This window comes from Scomber japonicus, chromosome 19 (assembly GCF_027409825.1).
Source record: "Scomber japonicus isolate fScoJap1 chromosome 19, fScoJap1.pri, whole genome shotgun sequence".
In the NCBI taxonomy this organism is placed as follows: Eukaryota; Metazoa; Chordata; class Actinopteri; order Scombriformes; family Scombridae; genus Scomber; species Scomber japonicus.
This window is the reverse complement of record NC_070596.1, coordinates 20,640,968-20,653,052: the sequence shown is the minus strand read 5'-3', so window position 1 is coordinate 20,653,052 and position 12,085 is coordinate 20,640,968. Positions and strand designations below refer to the sequence as shown.

The window sequence follows — 12,085 nt, the reverse complement described above, 5'->3', positions numbered from 1 at the left end:
TATGGCAGTGAAAAATGCTACACTGATTACTCTATTTGACAGTGCTCACATAATCCTGCTGGATGTTTGTTTGGCCAGTGGTGCATGCCAATACTCTTTAATGGTTGCAAGGGGAATGGCTCTGCTGTGTGCCAGAGAATGAGAAAGAGTTGCTAGATTTACTTGCCCAAAGATCTGAATCAATTGATCCGATGCCTCTCGCCTATGTAGCTCATATAACCCCCCTTTCCAGTGAGAATTACTGTGGTAGATTTCAAAACCAGGGTCATCATTTTACATCATGTTAACATCTCTATCACTGAGCATTATGTTGACCTTACTGCACTGAGGCAAAAGATGGAAAAATCACAGTTTAGGACGACATTTAAAAGAAAGAAAAAGAAACCCTCTTATGTTTCTTTACAGATTCATGCACATGCTTGTATTTTTCTAACAAGTAATCCTGGTTGTACAAAGTAGGTGTTCAGGAAGGAGAGAGACTTGTGTATAGTTAAATTAAATAACTGATACCTGAGATAATCTGTAAAATTGGACAATTGTAGCATCAAAATATATATAGACAAAAATATATGTTACATGTGACAAAATAATAGAAACACTGTACAATATAGTGTAATTTAATACCAACAAAAGTTTTAAAAATCCTTCTGACTGTTTATTTGAAACTTTACAAAGGCAGTATTCATGCAGGACTTTGTCATTTATTATATTGCTGGAGTAGATTAATCATATACACATCTTTGTGTGCAGACATGCAGTGTGAATTTGACTTTATAGTAGTATTCCCCACTGCTGAATATCTGTTAATGTAGCCTCTGTGTCTTTGCTCTTGCTACATTTTTAATAAACTAATTGACACTGATGAAAAGTAACCATCGTTCATAAAAACAACCTGTAGAAACTCCCTTCATTTTTTGGTGTTGAAATGTAATAGAAGACTGTCTTCTCTTTGTTGTATGCTTGTGGAAAATAGGCACCATGCATCCTCCACAGCTTTTCATCTGTGCATAAAGGCTCTGTGTGATCCCAGCCAGGACCAGCTGCCGGGTGGTGTGACTCCCAGTGGTAATACAACAAGGAAGTGGTGAGAGACACTCAAGGACTCTGCTCATTCATGTGTGGTTACAGGAGGTCTAAAGCTGTCCCAAGAAGACCTCAAGTGTGTGCATGAGTGTGTTTGTGTGTGTATTTGTTTGACCTTTTTCCAGGAGCCCCAATGGGGACCAAAACCAGGTTCTAATGAAGCGAAATGTCATTTCTGAGATCCTGGTTAAGGTCAGTCTTAAGGTGGGAATTGAGGTGAGGTTAAGGTTTGTGTTAGGCATGAATTGCCCATGGTTAAAGTTAGGGTTAGGGTTTGGGTAGGTGTCCAAAATGAATGGAAATCAGTGCAGTGTCTTAAGTGTGTGTATGCATGCACACATTCGTTTGTGTAGCTTGTCAACACATCTTGTGAAATAACTAAAACCAATAATGTGTTGAACTCTTTCTCAATACTTCACATGCACCCCACCCAACCGGGTCAAAAATATATACTTATATTCTTTAAAAAAGCTAATTGATATCCTAAAACAACAGGGTATTGTAGATTTAAGCAAATGTTAGTTACCCTAACCCTAACCCAAAGTTTCCCGATATGAGAAAAATATCATATTATCCAAGTAAACCATGAATAAATTATGTTTGATAGCCTGACCTCCATCCAGTTTATATGGCTATGGTACAAGTCACACACACACACACACACACACACACACACACACACACACACACACACACACGGACCCCATGAGGATTACTGGTCATTATAAGGGCTGTGATTATGATAGAAAAGGTCTCAATGTTGTAACAAACAAACACACACACACACACACACACACCAGACATAGCTTGTGCCCCCAATTGCACAAGCTCTTCTCTATTAACTGTTGCCAAGTCTGAAATTTGTCCTCAATAGTAGCCTAAGACAGACCACACACACACACACACACACACACACACACACACTTAAGATCATTTTTGGACAGCTTTCAAATCAAAACAGTGGTCAAACTCATCATGTCCAGATTTTATTAGGCAGTATACTCTGCCTGTTGCACACGTGGACATGCAGCAGCACATACACATGCAAAACAAACCCATGATTAATTAATAGACTTAAGCACAACCCCTTTGAAACATGCACCTGGCGCAGCAACCACTTTGCGCTATATATCGTTTGGATGAATCTATGCACAGTATGTACAGCAGGTTTACTTTCTGCATCTTATATCTAAGACTCATCTTGTCATTTTATATTAACTGCAAAAGAAAGCATTGCAAATATTGTACCATGCATTCGTGTGCCACTGTTTATGACTTATGATTTAATACTCACTGCACCAAATATGTATTTCAGACCACATGGGAAAGTTTTACTGTGAACCAGTTTAGGACTTGAAGTTATCATTCCATGAATGTCTCTGAACTTCTTTGGCTCATACAATTGTAAATGCTGCCAGGTTTTGTTTGTTTTGTTTTGTTATGTTTTTTTCACTCGGCTCTGTCAGATATTAACATCACCTGCAGTATTACTGCTCTGTGTTACAGTTCTTCCCTCCAGATTCTGTCCTTGAATGACTACTGCAGAGGAATAATATTGCTATTATGTTTATCAATGGAGATTTCTGGCTTTCATGTAAGGCCAAAAAATGGGAGTTGTAATAGAAACTGATAACTGCTTGTGATTTGGCAGCTTGTGTTTTATATTTTTGTGGACTACTACTGAAAACATGTAAAAAAAAAAAATAGGCACACACCATATTCTTCCCAGGTGTCTAAACCAATGTTTCAGTTACTTTGGTGGCTTGTGCCCTCTCTGAATGTGGGTTACTAAAACCACTTAAACAGCCTGCCAAGCAGCCAAACTACAACCTACAAAGCATTATTTTAATGTATATGGGGGAAAGATACCGAATAGTTCAGGCTGAATTCTGTGGAAATGTGCATAGAATTATCCACAAAGCATCTAGAGTTTTCTCAGTTGATGGAGCAGATGCAGCTCATGTGATGTCACACAGTGTGTGTTAAATCTTTTGGTGTGCACCAGACCAGTACCCTACTGGTAATTATGATGTATGCCTCAAATCCACAATGTCTGCAGATTGATCGTAACCTAAGACCTTTGTTGCATGTCATATATCTCTCTTTCCATATTTCCTGTGTCTCTGCACTTTCAATTGTTAAAGGCAAAAAATTTAATTGAAAATAATTCCATAAAAATCTTAATTAAGTTTGATTGGCAGTGTGTTTATAGAGTATATTATAGGTGCTTGTATAGATGTTTGGTATCTATCTTGGTTTTTACATGTATTTTAGCCACATTGTGTATATAAATAATATAATTTATTTTTTACACTTGTATAGTTTATAGTTGTAACTTATCACCACTAAAACCTGAGCAGATGGTGTATAGTATTGCACCACAAATATACATTCTTTCCTCCTCTCTTTTTTTCGCCCACCTCCCACCTCTCATTCTTGTGTGTTTGTCTTGTGTCTATTCAGTCTTTCTCCACTGGATGATCCTCCTTGCACTCGTTCACACAGAACAAGGGACAAGACAACAATGTTAACTATCTCAAGGCCAAGCTGGGGTACAGGATGATAAAAACCCAGGTTCCCAGGCCCTGACAAACAATACCTTGTACAGCATCCGTGTCTGGTCACTCCTATCTCCTCCTCCAACCAGACCAACCACAACCAAACGCAGATTTCATCCGACGAGAGTCTGACTCAAAGCAGTGGATCTATAGATTGCCCATCTGGCTCATCCACCATGTCCTTAACGTTCACTGTCATGATGATGCTTCTGGGATCTTCAGTGGTGATTGCATTTGTTTTGCAGCCATCCAAGGAAAATCCTGCAACTTCTGATACCTCTGCTGTTTCCCATCACAGGTTAGTATCAAAACTTTTCATGCAATGCATACATGCCTATATGAGCAGATTGTAACTTTTTGGATTCTTGTTACACTGTATGCCTCTGTAATGTTCAGCTTTTGTTGATAAATACGTTTCTTTGTATGCGGTTTTAAACCATTATCTTAAAGTCTGTCCAAAGAACTATGAGTACTCTTGTTAGGTCACAGACATCCTATTTTAAAATAGCCTCAGTGCTCTAGATTCATCAGATCACATTACAGTGCAGTAACATATCATGATGTCTGTGGTAAGGGCCTTCTCACACAGGTTAGAAGGAAACACTAATCTCTGTGTGTGATTTAGGGTCATTTTGACTTTATTTCTAAGAACGATGTGCAGAAATGTAACACACTGTTCTGTTCTGTTCTGTTCTGTTTAATCTCTAGCAATGTAATCAATTACTCGTGATCACTTGGCTAAGCCAAACATCTTGAACTGCTTCCACAATTCACTGAGGGTATTGAGAGAGCGTGTGTTTGCATTGTTAACAATGACAACTGACAACCACATCTGTATTACATATTAAACAGACTAATCACCAACCAATGCACTTTTTGTGTCTTGATTTTATTGTTATACAGTAAAGTTGACTTATTTTTGTGAAATATTGTCTAGGATGTCTATGTGTTTCTGTTGAACAATTTGTGATATGGTGCACTAATTCAATAACATGAGTGATATGTTATGTTCAGGTGCCAGGGTGAATCATTGCAATCCATCAGGAAGGGTCTCCTCGGGGCTCTCAACTTACAGGCTGAGCCACGGCTGCCTGCAGGTGGGCTGGACAGAATCAGAGAGCAATGGAAGAGCACCTTCAGTGGCACTGCACAAAGTGCCCTGGACACTGCATGTAAGTTGGACTCAAATTACACTTTTCCAGCCTGAGCTTAATCTTTAGTGGCATGTTCAAAACCAAGCCAAAAGTCACTCTCCTTTTACTGTATCTTTTTCCATGTCCTTCTAGTCCCAGCAGTGTCTGGCTACTCTGTGTCACCTGATGATGGAAACAGTACAAGCATGAAGTGCTGTTCCATGACCTCAGAAATCTTCATGAAAGGTAAAGTATGCAGCAATGCCTGCATGTGTTTGTGTGCACTGTATGTGCATGCAAATCATCTTGTACCTTTATATGAAAAAATGTATTAATCCATTTAATATCCATCGATGTTTTCCAGATTTGGGCTGGGACAGCTGGGTGGTCCATCCTGCTAGCCTTACCATCGTTCAGTGTGCACTGTGCAACCCTGAAGTGAGCCCTGTGCAGTGTCCATCATCCCACACCAATGTCCTGGATCCTGACTCACAGGTATAATTCTCCATGATATGTAAATAGTGGAATATGTGTCTGCACACTCCAGTTAATCTAATATTGTGCTGTTTTAGTTTTCTGATTTACATTTCCATACATTTAATGTACTTACCTCCCAAGCTGCAGTCATGCAAGACATGCAGCGAGGTGAACTGGAAAAAAAGTTGTGTGCGAGATATTTCCCTCCCTTTTTCAGAGCACCAAAGAATCAGTTTGAGCTTGAATGAGTGAGTGAGCAAGTGACTGCCTGAAAAAACAAATGAATCTCTAAACTAAAATGTGAAGCAGCTGCCAATATATTAGCCTGTTCTTGCTGCCAACATAATTGTACTTTGCCAAATACAAGCTTAGGCACTCCCCAAAATTGTTCAACCACAATGAATGCAGTGTGGCAGCAGAAATGTGTTGGCACAGCAGCAAATTCTAGGAGCGGTAGATGAAAGAATGTTCTTAGTTTAATTTAGGTACATTTAGAATGTATTCTGTTTTTACTCATATTGTAAATTAATTTGCTAATGAGTTTGTGCAATCATATGCACATGAAAACTTCCATACTGCAACCTGTAAAATCACATTTTTGAAAGACCACATTTGTAAGTTTGTTTTGACTGCAGAATTCATGAAACAAATGTTTGCACTTTTTGCAGTAAGAATAAATGTGTATTGTTTTTCTTCACAAAACTTTGACTGGAGTAAACTGACTGGATATCTTCACAGAAAATCAGCTTTATTCAGCTTCATTTTGTTAATGTTGTTATGCAGTTTTTGCACGATGAATATCAAATTGTGTTCCCATGCCTGACCGTGCCTGTCTTTGTCCTTCTCCAGGTCCAGATGCCATGTTGTCAGCCCACCTCCCAGGAAATGGTGCCCATCGTCTATGTGGACCAATTCAGCACCCTCGTCATTTCGTCCGTGCAGTTGACCCGGAGCTGCAGCTGTGGACCTGGCAACATCCAGCAACCCAGCGCAGAGTAATCTGTTCATAATCTTGAGTATGTGACATCTGTGAGCCAACGGGTGCAGACGCAACAACATAAAATTAATAAAAAGTCAATAATATCATTATATGTCTTCTCTCACAAACACTTTAGCTACTTTTTCCTTGACAGTTTTTTCTTTAATTGTGGATGTTGTCTTAGGTCCTTAATGTATATAGCACTTAGCATGGAAAACACTGCAAAGTCTGGTAAAAAACTAAGTTTTGCATTCCTGTTTCTCACTTCTAACCAGAAAGAATCATACAAGTGCTAGTATTTGTTTGTTGAGCCAGCCAACCATAAACTGATCAGTCATTGTTTTAGTGGTGTAGGTGACTGAGCCTAATCATACCTTATTGCTCTAAAATCATAATCAGCATTTGTGTGCTATTGTGTTAAATCAACATTTACAAACAATTAAGATTAGATAGATTTTGCATTGCATAGAAAATGCATGTCTATAGGTAAATCCAAGTATTTCTCAAGCACTAAGAGCTGCAAACAGCTAAGTTGTGCTGCTGACACACTTGTGATAAATGCTGCCAGTTTATCTTCAAATAAATCTCATGAGTGTACAGCGCTATTTAAAGCCACTAATCGTTACTGAGTGTTCCCTCCAAAAATGTGTAACTGTCCAGAGCCAAATCCACTCATAGCCCGGTTGTCTCCTATCTGATTTGTGCAGCGACTATCTCCTCTTATGGAAACAAAGTCAATTTAATCTCAACATGCAAACTTAGGTCAAATCAAATTGTATATCTATAGTGTGAAAATCTACAAGCAGATGAAAATGAAGTATCCCATATTGATTACTTGCCAATTTGATGCACATATCTTTGCATATAGAGTAATAAGAGAAGATTGTGTTCATCAGCTAAACCCTGCACCTAAAACTAACAAAGACATTCTTTGCCATGCAAGAAAATAAATGATGTTGGCAAAACAACACTAATAATTTCATGTAATTAGAATGATATAAAAAGTATAAATCAACAAAGAAATCTAAGTACTATCTCCTTAGATACTTTAAATCAAATCTTATTAACCTTAATTATTTAGATAATATGTGCTTTTGTGTACATTTGCAGAGTTCTTGTTCTTTCCCACATGTCTCTTTGAACATTTGTCATGATCTGTTACAGCTCAGCTCATTTAATGTTTTGGGTTTTTTTTTTTTAAATACATATTTGTTTGTTGTTTGGTTGTATCCACCCACTCATTTGACAGAGTTACCTCACCATTCACGTTTTCAAGTATTTTTCACTAGTGGACTACTTCTTATTATAGTAATATATCACCTCAACTTAATAATTACATTAAGATCAAATGAAAAATATTGTTTATGCTTATGACACTGCTTTGCCATCTTAATCATTTGTATTGATTTAATGATTTTCTTGCTCACAATTATTTGAATAAAGGTGATTTAAATCGACAGTGTACTGACCGAGAGTTTTTATTTGGACAATTTCATGTTAAGTCTAGAGGGTGGGAAATAGCAGAGCAGAGGGAAGAATGCTGGCACCGTACTCCATAAAACCAAACACTTAGGGGACGAGCCACATGTTGCGCACTTCAGAGGAGTCTCCAGCGTTTTCAGTTGCTGTGCATGCATTGTAGTCGTTTGTAAATCTTTTTCTGGCTTAGGTGGAATCATAACTTATGATACTTAAGCTGTGCGAAGAAAATATTGACCCTGGACTTCAATAAAAAAAACAGGACTGCAAGAGAGGACAGGAAGATCTGGGCCTGTAGTTTAAAATTATTTTATTGATACGAGACAGAATGTCAGGATATTTCACTGTGCTGGTGTCTTTTGGCATACTGTCCCCCTTTTTTCTGGTCGTGGGGGCATTTGAATGCTCGGAAAAGGAAGCATTACTGGAACCGATCCCCAATACCGAGATACAGGTAACGGACTGTTTGATGGAGTGTACTGGGATGACATACATCAAAAAGATCCAGCTTCAGGATAATCGTAATATACGGCTTAAAGATTCAACAGAAGGTAAGGAGCAACTCTGGGAGGATTTGCTGTAAAATCAAATATCCATCACTGCCAGACTGACATAGACCCCGTTGTAAGTTGCACATAAAATGATCAGCTATGTGCAGGCCTTCATAAACTCATTTCTTTTCTCAGGAGACCTCGGTGAATACTGTTGGTCAACAGAGCTCAAGTGCACCATCGGGGAGAGCTTTCAGCATGCCTACGTGGTGTTGCCTGTGGATATATCTGCTGTTGGACACGACCAGCTGGAAGTCAAATCTGCTGAAACCACCCTGCACATACACACCAGTCCCACCACCGTTGCAGATAACTGCGGCCTCCGTTACGACGTCACGCAGCTCTTCATTACAAAGCAGACTGGGACATCATTCTGCGTGCAAGTTGTCACCCAACACGATGTCATGGGGGACAAGGTTCTTAAATGCCCCCCCTTTCTTGTCACCCTCTGGCAGACAAATCCAAATCAGTCCAAGCATGGTGGTGGCGGATAGAAAACTGTTTGGCAGTGAGGTTGGTTTACCATGGTTTCTAAAGGTTGTCACTATAGGTAGAAATGCATATGAATGTGTCCAAGTTGGATAATAACCCTAACACATAATATTATTTGTCACTGTCTCTTTTACATCTGCTTTATAGTTACTGAGGAATCAATGCATGCAATGATAAAAGATTAATTCATTCATTTATGACAATTCTAATTTGGCTTGGTTTTCTGATTCTCTCAGCTCTCATATACCTCTATTACCTGCAAAGTAAGCAACAATGTGATTGCAACACAATTATTCCTCATCTGCTCTTTTGAAGTTTGTTTGTTTGTAATAGGCATCATCTTTCAGAGTGTGAACTTGCCTTTTCTTTTGTTTGGCATTTGTATTTACTTCTTTTGTACTGGGTTTAATGGTTATTTAGACTATATATCCATGCTGATTTAAGGATAGCTCTCCTGATACATGAGGTGAGTTTCTCATGTTACAGATCAAATATTATCATACATTATGTATGATGTTATAGAATAGAATAGAATAGAATGCCTTTATTGTCATTATACAAAGTACAATGATAGTATACTTTAAGTATATTGTGTGTATGATACATACAATATACTTTATGTATATTGTAAACCATATACAGTATATAACCTTTAATCTGTCTTTTTTAAATCATGATATGGTAATAATGATATGGGATTGTATTTTGTACAGACATTTTAGTATCTGTCTTTAGTCTTCCTTCCTTAGTTGTGAATGTCTCTGATGGTATTTGAGCAAAGAAGCCGATGTGGCTTTCTCATGCACATTTATTGGTCTGCAAGATGTCATTCTGCTGAATTAATTCAAACACAAAAAGAATGATGGAAAAGTTCTCTATTAAATGAAGAAATGTAAATATTAGCTGTACAGGGTTGTAGTTGTTTATGGCAACATTAAAACATTTTATTTTCCTTTTTAAGTCACATGTTTTTGTACATAAGCATTTGACTGTTTGAGAAATATTTAGAGATATTGTTCTAATTGCATGTCACATTTGTAAACCAGAATTACAGTTTACTGCTGAATGGAAAACAGAAAAGTGATCCAAATGAGTTTGGATGAATTCTGCAGGTATAAAGGAAATCTACTTCTGCATGACAAATGTATGGTGTGAATCCAGTATGTGTTTGTTTGGTTGCTTGGAATATGTGTTATATGTCGATATGCATCAGTCTGGTTGTGGTTAATGTGAACATTCCATCATTTACCAAATACAAACTTCTGGGAAATTTCTATTCTCAAGAAATGATATAGTGAACTAGAGAAAGTACCAGAATGCAGACCTTTACACCATGCAGCCTCTGGATGGCACACTTGCTACAGGGCAGGGTTTGTGTGTGTGTGTGTGTGTGTGTGTGTGTGTCTGTATCATTAACCATTCACTGCCCTCAGTCAGATCCTAAAACAAACTAAATGTAAATGTCAGTTTCTTTAACCGACACTTAACAACTGAGAAGTGTGCGATATGTATGATTCCTGCTTATAATAAACTGTATTTCATGAATTTTATGGTACTTTTCATTCAGTTTGAGAAATTATTTTGACGTCTTCTAATCTAGTCTAAGTGGGTGTTAGTTGTTGCTTCAGGTATGCCCACCTTTCCTTTCCCTCTATAATATTTTTTAACCTAGATAATGAATACATTCATTTGAATGCATGAGCAATCCCAGCACTAAAACATATATTTACATGTGGATTTAGTCTTTTAATTCTCTTGTAATCTTGAATTTGTATATGTTTTAGTATCCAAAATATCATTATAATTTAGGCCCTGGTACTGTAACATAGGGCTGGGCTATATATTGATAATACATCAATATTGTGATATGAGACTAGATTTTGGATATTGTAATATTGTGAGTAACATGACGTAATTTTCTGAACTTACCAGACTGTTCTACTTGCTCTATTATTTGCCTTTGCCTACTTGGTCATTATATCCACATTGCTGATGATTATTTATCCAAAATCTCATTGTGTAAATATTTTGTGAATGCACCAATATTCATTCCTATAATATTGTTGAAGTATTTGGTCAAATATTGTAGTACACAGTATTGTAGTAACAACCAGCCCTACTTTAACATCTTTACATTGGTCGTACTAACCTGACCTGATAACATAAACTAAGCAGGGTGGTTAGTAGTTAGATGGGAGAAGATGTCCTGTCATAAATTGTAAAATACTTTGGATAAATGGAGTTTTTCTTACACTATTTCTTTATTGGCAGTTTGTCCACAATCTTACAGTCTCATGGTTCATTCAGCTGTCCTGAGGATCCAGTTAGGTCTAAATGGAGGAAGGTGGTGTCGGTGTGCTCTGTTGGCAGGCGGCCATTAGCAGCATAACTACCCAGAGTGAGTGTCCAATAACACAGGCTGTGCTCGGGCCTGTATTAAATCATACACGTGCCTGCGTCCATGCTCCAAGAACAGCAACACACAGACTTTATTTTTTCATCTCAAGCATGGTTGCTATCATCACACTGTACAGGTCTTATTGAAATTTGTCCGAACGAATAAATTAAAAGGTTGTTATTAAATGTGGTGTATTTGGTCAAAGAACTGTCCAGTTAAAGGTGTTCTGTGCTGTGTATACAATCAATTTGGCCACATATGTGTCCACTTAAAGATTCATTCTTGTTCAAATCAGGTACTAAATGGCACAAACCCATATCATGTAGTTACTTGACCACTGTGTTCAAAGCAGGACATGCAGGCCAGAAACAATTTCCACACCTTGGATCCATTAAAGCTTTTTATTCCACAGAAAACGGGTGGTCTGACAATTTGAGCTCATAGGGTTGAATGAGGATGATGTTGATCCAAACAGAGTACCAAATGTCCTGAAAATAATAACATAAATTGGCTTTAAAACAAAGGAAGGACATCCTGTCTGGTACCAGAATAAACATGCTTTATATGAAGGTAATCCAAATTGTCTCTGGTAGAAATTCACAGAACACATCCAGTCGTGTAAAATGGATTAAAACAAAGCAGCTCATTTTTGGTACATTTTGTACATGATAATCTACCTTTTGTTAGCTGGTAGTGCATTTAGACATCTATTCCCCCCCTGACTGATTAAAATCATGTTTCATGGAACTGCGACTTATCCTGAGATAAAATATCACAACATTATGTGAACCACAGCAGCAATTAATTAACACATTATGTTTTAGTGTTCTTTTTATCTATTTCATCCATTTCTAGCTCTATTTTATGTATTTAAAAAAACAACCCATAAAATATCATCTTTTACATACTATATTGCTTTGTTTTTCTTTTACATT

General features: G+C 37.6%; 1 protein-coding gene across 1 annotated transcript; it reads left to right on the top strand.

The window, feature by feature from the left end:
* The first annotated feature begins 3,817 nt into the window (after window positions 1-3,817).
* gsdf (gonadal somatic cell derived factor) lies at window positions 3,818-6,871 on the top strand. Its single transcript, XM_053340173.1, has 5 exons — window positions 3,818-3,939; window positions 4,656-4,813; window positions 4,928-5,020; window positions 5,139-5,269; window positions 6,101-6,871. Exons 1-5 carry the CDS (start codon window positions 3,818-3,820, stop codon window positions 6,248-6,250), a joined length of 654 nt encoding a protein of 217 aa, XP_053196148.1. The 3' UTR covers window positions 6,251-6,871.
* The last annotated feature ends 5,214 nt before the right edge of the window (window positions 6,872-12,085 follow it).